Here is a 17,120-nt window from a genome sequence, read left to right as displayed (position 1 = left end):
AGGGGCCTCGCAGGCCGGGGTCCATAATTCTGCTCTAGGCCGCCGGAGCTTGTGCCTTAGTTTAAACACCTCTTCGCTGGAACCCCACGTAAGTCCACCCAGGTGCCAGCATTGCCTCTCCCCTCCCCACTCCGGAAATCTGGGCTGCTGAAGGTATAGGATACAAAGCGATGACATTTTTCCAGCAGGCAATAAAGTAGACGCCCTCGGAGTTGATCCACTCTACGCATGCGCGACGGCAGTAGGCCTCCATGTATCAAGCGAGGCCGGAGGTAGCTGTTTCCTGTTGGAGTACGTGGGCTGGCGCCGTTGCTAGGAGGCGAGCAGGGCGCTCGCTGTCGTTAAGGCCTCCTATGAGTGTTGCAGCAAATGGAGAAAAAAAGTAACAGCGGAATGATTGCGGTGTCTGTTCACACACAGGGTCAGGCGTGTAACTGTTTCATGACATGTAACATCATCCCTGCTTTGAGGCCCTGGTTTTGTTGGCTTTTCTGACCTTTTGCTCAGCGATGCACTGCTATGGACTCACCCATCTCATAGAACTGGAAGGGACCTCAGGAGGTCATCGAGTCCAGTCCCGTGCCCTCTTGGCAGGGCCAAGCACCGTCCCTGACTAAACACACTACAACATAAGCCTCCTTATTTTGTCCCCTCCGGCCCCGCAACTCTCATGAAATCCATGGGGACGTGAGCTGGCTCTGTAAGAGGTGCAGGATTAATATACCGCACTTGGATCAGAGATGAAGAGATTAACAAATTCCATGTTACCACATAAGAAAAGGACAATTCAGTTTGTAGAGCGTGTGCATGCTTCCCAGATGGCACAATGAGTGTATAAAAGGTGTGTTTCTTTTAAAATGAAGCCTGCTTTTCATAATACTGTGCTTTAATATGCTTATTTTCAACTTTTTGCATTTCTTCCTTTGATACAGTACGGGCTTAATTCTGTAGTCCTTAAATGAAGAGTCTCATCAGTCAAGTCACCATTTAAGATTAATGCTGAGTGGCTGAGGAATTCATATTATGGTCCCGCTCCTCAAGCTACACGTTTAAAACACTGTTGTTTGGTTTTTGGTTCTTTTTAATTAAGTACTGAGGACATCGTCTCTTCTCCCCTTGAAACTAAATTGTTGGGCCTGACCTACCTTACAGGCAGAGCAGCTGAGTTTTCAACAGCTCCAAGTTGGACATTTAATTCATAGACATAGCTTGACATATAGTTGTGGGGAGTGGGAAAGCAACTCCAGCTGGGCATCATTCATGGGCAGGGATAAAGTCCATATTTGCCAATGGCTTGCAATTTAGGTGGCAACATTCCCCACCCCCACACCTTAAAATTGTACCCATGATTTCACACAGGTGTGAACAAATCTGTATTTCTCCCACCCCCACATTCCACACACACACTGTCAAACTGAGAACATCTGCAACTTCACTCCAGCCCTCAGAAGCAGTAGGAGGGCAGAAGAGAGTCAAAGAGACTGAAATGAACCTATGGCAGCCTGAGTGAGTGCGAGTGTCAGGAGATCATGAAGCAGACTCCTCTACTGTACTCCTGCTTCTCATTAGCTTTCCCTGTCCCCTTCTGAATTCCCTTTCCAACCAAGCCTGTGCCCCAGCCATTCTGCTCCTTGTGCCATACCCTCACCTTTCACCCTCCCATAACCTGTCCTCTTTTCTCTGCCCCTCCCATTTCCTCCCAACAGGATTCCAAAAGCTGACTCCTCCCCACCACCCACATGCCCCATGCTAAGCTTGGAGACCTGCAATTCTTTTGTCACAGCAGTTCCTTGGTGGCAAAGAGATTTCTATGGGGGATTTACTGCAGCCCTACTTGATGTAGGACTTTCCAGCAGAAATGGAGGAAGGGATATGTGTATACTGAAGGGGAATCAGAGTCTGTGACCTGTGAGAGACAAAACATGGCTGCCACGTAAAATGTCCCTTTAGCATCTAATAAAATTTCACATCTGTATCACCAGTTACTTTAATGCAACTTTTTACATCTTGTTCTACAGGGTAATATTATAGGCACAGTAATCCTAACACCACATTACAGCTACATACAAAAAATCTCATTGAAGGGAGTATAGCCTGAAGAAAACTTCAGGATCAGGCCTCACAATATCGTCCATTTTGTTACCAAACAAGAAGAGAGACTTCACAATGCGAGGCTGGGATTCTAGAGCAGAAATGTTGCACGGACTGGTGCCTAAGGAACTGAACTAGAATGGGATGAAACCTGGCTCCATGTACTGCAGTCCAGGGTTTCATCCAAGGAATCTACTCCTTGCTCTGCTACTGACTTCCTATGTGACCTTGGGCAAGTCACTTGACCCACTTGTGCTGCTTTTTGTTAAAGCTATCTACATGCGTCAGAAAGACTTTCTGTTAAAGCCATCTATGTGCATAAGAGTAAAGCAGTTATCACTTCAAATATAAGCTAAGTTTATTGATACCGGAGTACAATTCACTGTGCTTTAAAATACAGCATGCATAGCAAGTTGTCCAGGGACTGAGATATCACTACTCTAGCCAGTAGAGTATTTAGAGACTTCTTTACCAGTCTCTCTTGAGGCTTAAGTCAAGTCCTATCTTACATTTAGCCAGTGATAAATAAAGCAGTGTTGAACTGAAATATGTTAGAAATAAGTTTTTTTATTAAGCATCAGCTTAACATAATTTGCATACAGTACTCAAGTGACTTTCTGTTCTAGCTTCCTACTGTAGATTGATCACTCTCTCTGATAACCATTCTTTCGTCCTTGATATAAAATGCATATGAAACAAAGGCGAAAATATTTTACACATCTTGCTGCAAAATGCTTAACATTGTGTCTGTGTCTCTTTGCCTCTTCATTGCCCAGGTCCTGACAGACTCTTATTCATGAACTGCCTCTTCACGAAGCAGATCCACCACTAGCAGAAAGAAACATGGTGGGATCAGAAGATATACAGTAGCAATTTCCAGGTAAGAAATTCAGGGCAAAACAGGATTTAAAATCAACTCAGGTGTAATGGACCTGCAATAGTGACACATCCAAGTTTCTTCACTGGTTTCATCTGGAATTTTAGGCATACAAGGAAGGCAGGACTAGACACAAAGCATGGATTAAATCAACATTTTGTAGTATAGGATTGCAGTGCCAGACTTATTGTTAAGGCTGAGCTGCTCATTCCAATTTAAGCTTTTACTTTCCATTACTTATAAGAAAAAAAAACATTAAGAGTCTCATTCTTGATCTCAGTCCATCTTTTTTTAAACAAAAGATTTAAGAAATCATTTGTCACTTCTCAATTGAGTGATCATAAAGAACCCCCCCACAAGATCCACTTTAAAAATGTATTCTCTTGCACTTGACTCAAAACCAGATGAAATCAAGATTGTGAATGGATATGGCATATGGTGGAGTCCTCAGTGACGTGTAAGTAACAATTCTGAAAAATAAATTGGCTTACATGCAAATGTCCGCCAAGCCACTCAGTAACTGTTATATCAGTTTGCTATTGTTCCTATTCATATCTGCAGTGAAGGGCTTTCCCACATAGGAGCCATTACACCAACTTGAATGACGCTGAGTATCCTAGATGCTTGCTGAATTCAATGCAGGGACTTGAACACTCTCAATTCCAAAGAGGTGCTCAGCATTTCATGGGATTGGACCACCAAGTGGGGACTGTTACGTCTGTGCTCTTTAACAGGACACCACTGCTTATGCAGCCTAAATTGGCATGTGCTGCCGTATGTTGTTTTTCCACTATCCCACTGGTCCCTAAAGCCTCAGGATTCTTGCTTGACGAGTTCTTCCCCATTCCTCTCCCTGCTGTTTTTCCCTTTTTCCCCCTTGTTGCCCTACCATATTCCATACCACAAACAAACATTACATAACTAGCCTTTCAACTCCTTAGGCTACACCTTGCATAGCTTATAAATAGCAAACCCAGACAAGTTTCTCACTGCTTCTGGGGTTGATATTTCAAAGCATCGGCATTCCTCAGCATCCACGGGGCAGAAAAGAAGAGAGTCACCACCTGTGACTAGAATAATCAATCACCCATTCATTGAGAGTGGTACCTTACCTTGCTAGGCTTGTCACTTTGGGGATCAAACACCTTTTCACAAAGCCTAAGGCCTGTTTCTTGTCTCAGCTGTTGCAAGTAGGCCCTCATTATCTCTAAAACAGAGCATATATCAATACTGATTGAAATACACAGGGTTAGAACTGGGTCAGGTTCTATCCAGTAGCTGCCTCACTGTATGATCCTGGGCAAATCACTTAGGGTGGGATCCACAAAGATATTTAGGTGATGCAACCCTGATCATTGCAGTGCCTAACTTTCAGGGCCCTAGAAAACAAGAGGAATAACAGTGCAATCCAAAAAGCTCGAGTTGGGCCCCTAGACTCCCTAAACAAAGAATAGCCAGAGAAGGAGTCTAACAAATGTGATCCACTACAGCCAACGTGCTAGGCAGGAGCTGCCTAAACTTGCCAATGGCAGATGCCGACCTGAGAGGTGCATCTCAGGTACCTAAGTCTGGGCTGCAGGGTAGTAACTAGGTCTGCTAGTGATCCATGAACCAGGGGCAAAATACGTACTCGGTCACCTACACTGCATGAACGATTCAAAACAAGTCAACCTGGAATGCTTGGGGGCAGAAACTTCCCCTTACAATTTTTAGTCTGGTGGTTAAGACACTTATCTGACAGGTCTCTCTTCAAATTGCTTCTCCCCCTTAGGAGGAAGAGGGACTTCAACCTCATCCTTGATGAGAAGAGCCCTGTCCACTCAGCTAAAAGTCATAAGGGAGGTCTTTCTTCTCCCTCAACCTCAGGTATTTTGCATGAACTCACCTGGGGGTCCTGATCCGGTAGTGGTGCTCAAAGGCTGCCTACCATATGAAACCTTCATATGAGACATAGGCAGCCGAATGCCTATCTTTCCCTGTTTGTGAATCACTCTGGGGCTGTGATATCCAGATGTCTATCAAGAGGCAATAGCGCACCTGCTCAGACATGAGTGCCTTAAGTGGGGCTGCAATGTGTATGACTGGAGAAGGAAAAAAGAACTTAGGGCAGATTGACAATGGCAGTGCTGCAGTGGTGGAGCTGTACCACTTCAGCAGAGACGCTGCTACACAGACAGAAGTGCTTCTCCTGAGGTAATAGCTGTGTGGGCAGGAGGTGGTCAATATAGCACTTTCTACACCTATGTTTAGGTGAGCACACAGTGTGCTGCTCAGAGATGTGGCCTTTTCATGAGCATCATAGTTATACTGACGTAAGTCAATAGTGCAGATCTGGCCTTAGGCGATGTGTTTAAGGACCTACAGGGCTTGGTGGTGGCCAAGTGGGAGTTTTGTGGATTGCAGTGGCACCTAAACGTGGGAGCTTTTGGTGCCAAAGGACGTTTGTGGATTCCACCCTTAGCTTCCCTTTTGCTCACTTTTCCCTCCACCACAAAAAGGGGATAAAGGTTTCAAAGCACTGATATGAGACTGAATTTATGAGCGTCTGGAAAGTGCTTTGAAAGCCTCAAATGAAATGAGTTACAGAAGTGCCGTGTATGGTTATTCTTCCAGTTGTTTTAACTGCTCAGTTTGGGACTTAAGAACACTTCTATACATTAGAACTCCTATCAGTCTTCAGGGCTACGTCTACACGTGCACGCTACATCGAAATAGTCTATTTCGATGAATAACATCTACACGTCGTCCAGGGCTGGCAACATCGACGTTCAACTTCGACGTTGGGCATCATCACATCGAAATAGGCGCTGCGAGGGAACGTCTACACGCCAAAGTAGCACACATCGAAATAAGGGTGCCAGGAACAGCTGCAGACAGGGTCACAGGGCAGACTCAACAGCAAGCCGCTCCCTTAAAGGGCCCCTCCCAGACACAGTTGCACTAAACAACACAAGATCCACAGAGCTGACAACTGGTTGCAGACCCTGTGCATGCAGCATGGATCCCCAGCTGCCGCAGCAGCAGCCAGAAGCCCTGGGCTAAGGGCTGCTACACACGATGACCATAGAGCCCCGCAGGGGCTGGAGAGAGAGTGTCTCTCAACCCCTCAGCTGATGGCCACCATGGCGGACCCCGCTATTTCGATGGTGTGGGACGCAGATCGTCTACACATGCCCTACTTCGACGTTCAACTTCGAAGTAGGGCGCTATTCCCATCCCCTCATGGGGTTAGCGACTTCGACGTCTCGCCACCTAACGTCGATTTCAACTTCGAAATAGCGCCCAACACGTGTAGCCGTGACGGGTGCTATTTCGAAGTTGGCGCCGCTACTTCGAAGTAGCGTGCACGTGTAGACACAGCCCAGAAGTCCATGTAGTAGTACGATTACACTTTGCTTTTCTGTTGTTCATAAGTTTCCATTACAATCTTCATTGCTTAGCCGTGGTAGAACCAAAATGCACAGAAGGGAGCACTGTGCATTTCAGTAACTGCAAAAGAAAATTTGCTATTTCGTATCGTCATTTTTTGGCCTTAGCTACAGAATTAATCCAGGCTGTGAATGGCAAGCTACAGCATGGTTGTAAGAGATGTGTGGGTACTTCTATTCTTACCTTCCTCCTGTTTGTTGCCAGGTCTGGCATAGAGAGCATTGAGGGGAAAGCCAGGTTCACCGGGGATTGGGAAGTTTGTAATTCCTAATGTGTACATTTCCTTCTCTCCTTGGCCTTTCGAATTGCACTGGAAGAAGCAAACAAGAAAGATCATTCACAAAACTACAATAACTCACAAGCTGGTACTGCCCAAATGTTATATTGATACGTACCAAGGCTTCAGAAAGTACTGAAGAGCCCTTATCTAACTAAACAAGAAAGGTCTTAATAGAGTACAGAGCCCCTGTACATTTGATTCTACATGAGAGACTTTCTGGCACATCTGTGGCTCTGCCAGTTGAGACTGATGATTAATCTACATGCAGTTTTTGTCCACATAACAATGTTGGTAGGGGCTTTGTGTTTTGTTTAAATGCTAATATATTTTAGATACAAACCCTAACCTGAATAGTCGTAAGCATGGACACAGGTATACTGGGATAAAGGTGCCTTATATCAGTATAACTTGTTTCCCTTCCTGTACATGAATAGCAACACAGTATTAAGGACCCTTATAGCACTATACCTGGATCCAACCTTGGAGCTTAAGCCCCTTTAGCTGTAGTGGTATAATGAAAGCAGAACAATTTTTGTGCCTAGACTAGTCATAAAAATGTAATGAAGTGGCCAAATTCTGCTTCAAAAATTAATATTCAACACCCAACAGCTTCAACAGTATTGGGCACAGATATAACCAAAGGGGATATGCATTAGGAAGAGAAAGTTAAAGAGCTAAGAGATTTAGGTGAGGGAAGGATTACAGTCAACTTGAATTGGGTGCTTTCAGATATGGGGAGCAGATGGTGGAAAAGTTGGTAGATGCTGATGACTAACTGTGATATTTGGACAGGGGGTCAAAAAGGAATTGTAAAAAATAAAATAAAGATCTGCACTGGAAATGCTGTCAGGAAGTGAAACCACTGCTGTCAATATACTGTCCATACTGCAGACTCAAGAACTATGAACAAGACTGGGGCATGGAGGGACTGGTTACACAAAAGAAGCACAGTACTCACTGTGAGGAATTCTTGGCACTCACTCACTGTAACCTTGGGCATATCACTTATCCCTTTTTACAAAGGGGTTAAAACTTACCCACCTCAGAAGTAGGGTGTGAGGGCCCAGGCCGTACAGTGGTTTGAAGTACTATGTTCTAAACAACAGCATTTTTGCCTGTGTTTTAACACTGCCTTAGACAAACCACCAGAACTGGCACATTTTAAATTGCCATTTATTGTATTTTTTTTCCTTCAATTTAAATTCAACTCTATTTTATTACCTTTTGTAGCTTCTTTAAACATTCAGAAATATAGAGAGTGATGTAGATCAAGGTTCTGTCAGCCTCATTCTATAAAATAAAAGGAAGCAGAAGCCATAGTCACTGTTAGATTTTACAGCAGCTGACAAAGTTATCACATTCTCACTTTCATTCTATGGTCTCTCACAAAAGAGACATGACAGCACAAGAGACACATTTACCTTACTTAATGAAAGTTTTAACTAGAAAAAGATGGTTTCTTCCATTATATACCAAACATAATATTCGGAAATTTTAAGTTTATCGCAGTGAAATAATTCTACATTTTGACAGGGTAGCAGACTCAAGTAACTATTCTGTGCACAGGGTTTTAATAATTTAAATCACCATTTCTTACCTTAATTTCATAGTTCTTGAAGAAGACATTTGCTTTGAAGTAGTATATGGCTTCATCTATAATATCTGTGTCCTTTGCTAGCAACAAACGTAGGGAAGAAATGGGAAAATTAGGCTGCATTTAAAGATATTAGCAGTCAGAGATAGAAACAGATGAACAACATTTGCTGGAACTGACAGTAAATAATACCACGATCTTACATTTTGTTCATTTGCAAAAGGAATCATTCTTACCAAAACCAGAGCCACAGTGGTTTTGTACTACTTCCCAGCAAAGATTTAATAGGAAAGTAAGACCTGTACCAATATCCCACATGATCACAGCCTCATTTATGACAGTACACTTAGGCTCTGTCTACACTACAAAAATAACTTTGAAGTTGCTTACTTCAAAGTGCAACGTGGAAGTTGAGCATCTACACACTGTACTTCAAAGGTAAACTTCAAAGTAGGGCACTACTCCATTCCCCAAAATGGAGTAACGACTTCTAAGTTGGGCTCCCTTACTTCAAAGTTAACTTTCCAGTATTTTTCCTCTGGGAAAGTCTTTCACAATGCCTTCAAAGTAAGGGAAAATGTGTGTAGACTCTCTGCTGGCTACTTCGAAGTAGTGCCTAACTTCCAAGTTAATTTCTAGTGTAGACACACCCTTACTGTAAGATGAAGAATCAATTAATTCAAATTTTATGCTTGTCAATATAAATTTTATGATCAAGCAACTTAGATATTTTTAAAATTGTACTTGCTCGTGCCATTATGAGCAATAATCCAGTAATTCTCTATAGGTCTCTCATTCATTGGGGGACATAATGACCATTCTTTTGTCATTAAAATGATTTTTGAGATCAGTTCTGGAAAAATATACTTGTCTGAAATATAACACTTTTTTAAAAAAAAAACAAACCCTTGACTTTCCACTTTTAAAATGTACGAAGTAAATGCTCTCATAACACTGCATTCAGCATGCTCTGTGTTCCTGTAACAGAGACGTAGAACCATCTTACTCGAGATTTTTTTTCCCATTTTACATTCAAATGTTGCAGTCCTGCTAGGTAGTCATGAGGGATTGTCAAAGACTTTCCAGGTGGAAAAATACTGAAGTAGTAGCCAATTATTATAAGTTCCATGTAATGCCCCACCACCATTTTAAAACCTACTGAAACCTGCAATTCAAAGACAACAAAGATTGATGTCTGCATGATGCAGCAGGAATTAAGCTGAAAATAGTGAATTTTAGGCTGAATTTATTTATTTTCACACATATATATAAATAAATAAAAAACAAAAGAATTATGGAACGTAATTAAATCCAGAACAGGGTCTCCTTAGTGCTTGTAAGAATATGCAGGCTGGATGCATCAAAGAGAAAGCAAATTAAAGGTGTTCAAAATTGAAGATACACCAGGAGGACACCACATTATTATGGTCGCACTTGGATGCGTCTCCACAGCAAAGTTATTTCAGAATAATGGCTGCTTTTCCAGAAAAACTTTGTGAGCTTCTACACACCACAACTGATATTTCACAATAATTTCGAATTAGTGGGTGGCTTATTTAGAATTTGGTAAAATTCATTCTGTGAGGAATAGCACCTGTTACGAAATAGATATTTCGAAACAGGGGCTGTGTAGGCAGGGAATAGGAGCTATTTTGAAATAAACTGTAGTGCATCTAGTGGCTCTAAACCAAAATAGACTCTGTTGTGTCTGAACACTATTTCAAAATAGAGGAATGCTATTTTGATACACATTTTGTATGTAGATGCATTATTTCAAAATAAGCTACTCTAGAAAAATCTCTTCTGGAACACCTGGATTTCAAAATAACACTGATGGGTAGACATAGCCTTGGAAGCCCAATCAAGATCAGGGCAAATGTTTGATCACATCATCTTTTTCACTCTGCTTGTACGTTGTATCTGTTTCCCCAGCCCTTCATCGGTCCTGTCTGCAAGCTCTTCGGGACCATGGATTCAGTGTCTGTGTCTAGCACTACGGGGCCCCAATTTTTATGGTCCCTAGACACTACTGTAATAAAACAAGATTAAAAATAATGCCTCCATTCGACTAGATGCTGTATAAAACATATCTGAAAATATGGATCCAGATTCAAAGAGCTTCCATGCTAAGGCCACAATCCCACCACTGGGTCTGTGCAGCCAGAGTTTTACACCTACTGGGAGGCCAGTTAAAATCAGGGGGACCCCACATCCATGCATACAGATGCAATTACAGAATTAGTGTCTTGGACTGCAAGTAACATATGAAGACTCAACATGATAAAATGTGTAACAGAACTGCGGTTTGAAGATAGAATATTATTTTGATCTTGATAGAGCAACTCCCAGAAGCAGAAGGGGGAGAAATTAAGATGGAAAGAAAAGAAAAAACAAAATTCAGAAGCAACAAAGCTACAAATAATTTGTACAAGCTATAGAAAGAGGAGAATTTCACAAGACAGGACTGAGTAGAGTTTGGAGTCAGCTGTTGATTCAAGGCACTGGCCTAACTTTTAAATAGCAGTTGATAGGGAAACATCATACACATTAAATCAGAGAATTCATCTTCTGGAAGAAACACTCACAGGTTTGTACTGGGAAGGGTAAAGGTTCCAGATAGATGGCACAGCACAAGGAAAAAGCAACCCAATGCAATAGCATCAATAGCCATGTGAGATTCATTTTCTTCCATCACCAGAAAGTGCCCATTTCTAATCTGTCCTTTCCCCCTCATTCTGAGAACTGAACACACAGAAAGGATTCAAAAGCCTCCATTTATATAACAGTGTTTGCTAACCATCTCCAGATCAGTGCTATGAAATATCCATGAAAGAGATTCCTAACGCAGTAATTAGGACTGGGTTTGAATGGACTGCAAAATAAATACATGCAAACATACACAGTACTTTATAAAGAGTGTTGTGAACCTACTTTCTCTTGGAGCTGGTCCCTTGAACTGACTTCTAATGGGTAACAAAGCCATATTCCCGATTAACTTGGTATCAGAGTCCATTAAAGTGGAGTGATAAGCCTGTAACAAAGAGGAAGTTACAAACAAGAGTAGTTAAAAAAAGGCATTTTTCTCTCCTGAAAGAATAAAATTACACAAATTTCCCCCACCACATCTCTTCCAAATGATAGATGCACAACTCATCCATGTGATGGTGATCCAACAGTGGTCCAGCAACCCTATGTTGTGTAAGTCCATTGGTATTTGCTCACCCAGATAATGAGGCCTTAGTGATATTCTTGGAAAAAATCTGTACCACGGAGTTGCCCAAGTTCCACGGGAGGTAATAATGGTGAGCGCTATATGGAAGACCAGGTATGTGAGTGTGATTTGTCAGCCTGTTGTCTAACTCAGAGCACATTTAAATAACTTGATTTCAGAAATGCTCTTACTCTTCCTCATTTCTACTCCCAGTGCTGCTTCAACAATGGATACTTTCCAAACCAAAATCTTAGTGCAAGCACAGCTCAAGAGTCCTATTGTCCTTTGGCACATAAGCCTTTTCTTGACAATTACAATACGAGCCAATGTTGTATAAAAGAGACTTTTTCCAAAATATACATGACTCAGAATACAAGTTTAAGATAGTTTAAAATGCCAGTGTTGGTGGAGTTTTTCTGTTTCTTTATTGGGGGTTTAAGGAAATATTTTAATATAAGCAATATCATTTATAAGTCCCCCTAACTTATCAAACAAGGGAATATTTTTTAATTTTTTACTGAGTTTTAGTCACTGTAAAGACTCATCTGGTCCCTAAATTTTTGTGTGGGCTCAGGGGGCTTGAGTGAGTGGCAGCAATCTTATATTTCTACTCTAATTCATTCTAATACTGACAGATGCAGGATAAAAGTGTTTTTCAGTCTTGGGAATGCTGTGTCAAGGATACCACACTAGCTAAAAAACTGGGCAGAAGTTGCAATCTGAAGGCTGCAATCACGCTGCTGGCACAGCCTCCCATTTAAATCCTCAAAAATCTGCCCACCTAATCTAATTGTAAAATCACAGCCAAGTGACTTTGCATCAATAAGCATATATGAAGCAGAATCCTTTGTATGAGCCACTGCTGTGCAGTGTTCACTGTAGCTGATTATTGCCATAAAAGGAAGTTCCCCCTTTTTTGATAGAGGTGACACTTCCCACAGCCGCAGTCAGTCTCACTCAGCTTCTTCCTATTTCTAAACGGGAAGAAACCCACATATGTTGTTACATTTTCTCTTCCATTCCTTTGGATCCCACTGCTGGGCTGCCGACTGTTAAAAGAGAAGAAGCAAAGGGGCCCAAATTACCAGCCATGGGCCTAGCATCCATTCCCCATAGTATTTCCTGCCCTCCCCTGCGTGGCAGCAACACAGAGCCACTCCCTTTGCTCACAGGGCGGCACATGCAACACACGCAAACTCGAGCAGCCGGTGCATTGTAAAACTGCACGGGCGCTTTTCCTTACCGGCATTTTTGGTGGGGGCAGTTCGGTTTCACTGGAGACAGACAGAGCAGGAAGCTGCTTCAGCCAGCAATGCAGCAGGGCTTGCAAAAGAGCCAGCTCTTCCTGTCCCACCCAGGGCTGCTACAAGCAGGAAGTGACAGTGTGCGAAGGGCAAGAAGTAGCCAGCAGGGGGAGTCAGAGCACTAGCAGGACACCTGCGGTTGAGCATGTGTATGTGCCTACACAGAGCCACGAGGGGATGCTTTATCAGTTTAGAGTCATGGTCAGAGTTTTGTCATGCACCTTCCTACCTGCTGGGCTAACAAGTAAAAATGAGTCTGTAAAAACTACCTTGATTCCCTGTGGCCCTGGCCTCAGCTCCTGGAGGGGGCTTTGGTGAGAGTCTCCCTTTCTTTTAATGCAATGGAACAAATTCTTCCCTGATGTAAGTTCACTGAAATTAATGGGATTCAAATCCACAGTCTGCTTGCACTGCTCCATGTGGATTTGCTATTGCTAGGAGCCTACAAGTCTGGGAGTGAACTGAGCCCACAACGTTTTAAAGGGATTCAGAGGAGATGGGTCAACCAGTGCACAGCATAGCACTCCTTGTCTCCACTAAGGTTTGCACTGTGCAGCTTAGTTGGTTGCTGGGCGCTGATGGTTGAATTCAAATATAGGCAAGACCTGCATCAGCTCCACACAGAAATGAAAAGTTCTCCCTAAAACCTGAGACTGAGTCAAAAAATCATGATTTTTACAATAACATTTAGTGGTTTTGTTTGCCTCCTGTGTTTTGAGTCCAGAAGGTTCAGCTATGCTCCACCATCACACCATCATTAACAGGTGTGTCGTGAACAAGACACGAGAAGTCATTCTCCCGCTCTGCTCTGCGCTGGTTAGGCCTCAGCTGGAGTATTGTGTCCAGTTCTAGGCACCGCAGTTCAGGAAGGATGTGGAGAAATTGGAGAGGGTCCAGGGGAGAGCAACGAGAAGAATGATCAAAGGTCTAGAGAACATGACCCATGAAGAAAGGCTGAAAGAATTGGGCTTGTTTAGTTTGGAAAAGAGAAGATTGAGGCAGGACATGATAGCAGTTTTCAGGTATTTAAAAGGGTGTCATAAGGCAGAGGGAGGGAACTTGTTCTTCCTTGCCTCTGAGGGTAGAACAAGAGGCAATGGACTGAAATTGCAGCAGGGGAGGTTCAGGTTGGACATTAGGAAAAAGTTCCTAACTGTCAGGGTGATCAAACACTGGAACGACTTGTCAAGGGAGGTGGTAGAATCTCCATCACTGGAGCTATTTAAGAAGAGGTTAGATAGATGGCTTTCAGGGATGGTCTAGAAAATGCTTGGTCCTGCCATGAGGGCGGGGGGCTGGACTCGATGGCCTCTCAAGGTCCCTTCCAGTCCTACGCTTCTATGATTCTATGATGGATAGAAGCTTACTTTTAGAACAATGGAAGTTGGGATTCTCACATAAGCACTTGACTCCAGGAGCTGGGCTTTTAAGAAAAATTCCAAGCATCATGAGACTCATAATAAAATCATGAGAGCTGGTACCACTGCAGGCCCACTGCCCTGTGTACTGCAGGCTGGTACACAAAGGCCCACTTGTGATGATCCCAGTACTGGATGAGGGCCTATAACTGCCTAAATGTTTAATTTTTTCTAATAGGAAAAATGCATCCATGGTACTTTCTCTTTTGCTGAGTAAGAGACCAAAAGTGTTCTCTGAAGGCATTACTCACTTAAAACCAGTGCAGAAATGGCACATCTTCAGGATATTGTTTGAGGCCAGGTTTTGTAGAAACCACTTCCATTTTCTAGCAAAAAGTTTCTGTTTCCATGCCTTTATTTCTTCCTGTTTGGACGGTTGTGTGCAGTCCTTATCCAGCTACCAATGAGTACATTTTTTTTTTCAAGAGCCTTTCTCCCCTCTCCTTGCAGTGTTGCCACCCCCACAGAAGAGGACTGCAGTCTTGAGGGGGCTGCGCTCCCTCCCAGACACCCAGGATTTGCTCCTCAGATTAACCCCACAGTCACCAGTTTTGTACCCCGCTGGGTTCATCCTGTAGTCTGGCTCTTGGTAGCACCAGCATAGAGAGATTCCGTGTTTGAAGGAAGAATGCAGCTTGATAACCAGACAAATGTTTTATTTTTCCAAACTGAGAACCACCCTACAGACTAATAAATTATACCAGATGTTGTTAAAAAAAAAACCAAACACCTAGAAACTATGCTCAGCTGGTACTATACATTCAAGCTTAGCGAGTTAATATATCCACAGACCTCACAATTGTTCAGCCTTTAGGGTGAAATCCATTTATTTTTTAATTTGGCTTTTCCTTAATGAGGATTCTCACACACAATAATTACATATGAACTAATCAAGATACTTCTGCAGATTGGGAAGGAAGATAGATTGTTTTCTCTCTATTTAAATAAGCGATGCTCTGATATTAAGGAGAGGAAAACCATTGTTAGGCTCTAGATATATACATTCTCCCATGTTAGGTGATGCAAAGGTCTGTTAGAAAGTATTTGTATTTAATTGATTCAAACTTCCATCATCTCAGACATTAATGTTGATGGGTTAGAAATCCTGAGCACTAAAATCTTTCTATCCCATTTCCCCGTATAGTAAAGTGTTGTATTTCTCCCTAAGAAATGCACCAAGGAAGATAGTGATTTAACAATTAGTATCAATCTGAGTACATCCACGATAAGGCCACTGGGTTCAAGCACAAGAATTTTAAATTTTCTGTTCCAGAATCGTAAGAAGTAGGTCTTACACATGAAAGCTCATTACCTAATAAATAAAACTGTTAGTCTTTAAGGTGCCACATGACTGGTTGTTTTTTGTGAAGCTACAGACTAACACTGCTACCCCCTCTAAGTCTTTGGGAAAAATGTTTTTGTTGGTCCAGCTTTTAACATAATACAGAAGAGTCTGGCATTTGTTAAAAAAAAATCTACTCATGCCTCATCAAAAGTCTGTGTGGGTTTCTGGGAGCAATCTAGTTTCTTAAAATTAAAGAAGTTGATTGGGACTTTGCCAGGTGTTTAAATCTGATCAGCAGAAAAGCCCAAGCACAGATAGGAGGAGCTGGTACTCAGCTGGCTCCCTGCAGCCACCCCCAGCCAATCCTGTGGTTCGGGCTGCTAAAGTGCCAGGACTCAGTACTGGCAAGTACCATCACAAAAAAATCACTGCCTAGAAATATGTTGTATTATGATCTAATTATCTCATAAGGAAAGTGATAGACTTGATACATTTAGAACTCCAGAAGTGGTTGTTGAAACATAGTCAAAAGATATAATCCAAACACAATCCTACATTAAAGCATTAAACAATTATTTGCATACCAATAACCATTAATTTTCAAGTATTTGGGATAAAAATATTTGTGTTGTGTCAATAAATGCATCACTAAAGAATATAATTTAATAGTGTTCTATAAAAGCTAACATGTTTGATAAGCCTATAAATTAAGCCAAAAGCAGACTTGACACATGCTACGTGCGTACAGTTGATACTTAGGGCTAAATTGTCCAAAAATACATCTGAGTAACCTTACTTACGAGAAGTCAGAGTAATTGCTCCCATATGCATGAAGTTACTCAAGAGTTTATGTACTGTATGTACAGGATTTTATATCTGCAGAAAAGCACTAAAAGTTTTATTCCACAAGTTTAATACAAATACCAATGAGATACAAATTCTCTACAGAAAAAGCTTAAGACATGATACAGTTACCTTATTTGCTACCAAATTCTTTTCTGGGCAATCTACCCTCTGGAGTTTATTAGTAGATAATATGGACAACTCTGTATAACTCCTGGCAATTTTAATCTATTTAGAAACGCTTTTCTTTCTTCATTGGGTGTCATTGTATTTAAGGGTTTATCAGTAAAAAAAAATTAGTAGCATGTGAGAGGATTTTTTTCCCCCATTTCATGGACTCTTAGCTGGAATGCACTGCCTGAAAGCACATATCCTAAGCACACCAAATCCTTCAACTCTTAGTCAAGCAGTACTCCCGAAGTCCATGAAAGTTTAGCCTGTAAAGACTGTTTTGACTGTTTAATGCATTGAAAAAGGAGAATAAAGAAATATATAAGTGTGCACTGGTAATGTGTCATGGGCTGACAATATAATAGTCATGTAAGGAAGAGCACGTGTATTGAAAAAAAACACACACACTTAGGCTATGTTTAGATTATACTGATTTGTCGACAGAAGCTTTTGTCCGACGATTACAGCCAAACTGCCATGCGGATCGCAAGAGTGACCCACTCTGCCAACAGAGAACAGTCGGACTTCCTGGCTGCTCTCTCTTGACAAAACAGCCAACCAGAAGCACAGCAGACAGGGCTGCCTGGTGTCCCAGAAGTCCTGTCTGTCGAGAGAGG

At 42.1% G+C, this 17,120-nt stretch overlaps 1 protein-coding gene across 1 annotated transcript; it reads right to left on the bottom strand.

Moving 5' to 3' along the window:
- Positions 1-2,638: 2,638 nt before the first annotated feature.
- Positions 2,639-12,834, bottom strand: ARPC3 (actin related protein 2/3 complex subunit 3). Its single transcript, XM_075012460.1, has 7 exons — positions 12,726-12,834; positions 11,203-11,302; positions 8,275-8,351; positions 7,899-7,967; positions 6,581-6,707; positions 4,081-4,175; positions 2,639-2,919 (listed from the first exon to the last, which is right to left on the bottom strand). Exons 1-7 carry the CDS (start codon positions 12,729-12,731, stop codon positions 2,857-2,859), a joined length of 537 nt encoding a protein of 178 aa, XP_074868561.1. The 5' UTR covers positions 12,732-12,834; the 3' UTR covers positions 2,639-2,856.
- Positions 12,835-17,120: the final 4,286 nt, after the last annotated feature.

This window comes from Carettochelys insculpta, chromosome 18 (genome assembly GCF_033958435.1).
Source record: "Carettochelys insculpta isolate YL-2023 chromosome 18, ASM3395843v1, whole genome shotgun sequence".
In the NCBI taxonomy this organism is placed as follows: Eukaryota; Metazoa; Chordata; order Testudines; family Carettochelyidae; genus Carettochelys; species Carettochelys insculpta.
This window is presented reverse-complemented; position numbering and strand designations above follow the sequence as displayed.

What these genes read in the sequence shown, in the direction of transcription:
- ARPC3 (XM_075012460.1), bottom strand. An exon ending in GGGACCAGCTCCAAGAGAAA is followed by an intron (nt 8,352 to 11,202) that starts GTAGGTTCACAA and finishes GTTTGTTGCTAG; the next exon opens with CAAAGGACACAGATATTATA. An exon ending in GTTTAAAGAAGCTACAAAAG is followed by an intron (nt 6,708 to 7,898) that starts GTAATAAAATAG and finishes TGCTTCTTCCAG; the next exon opens with TGCAATTCGAAAGGCCAAGG.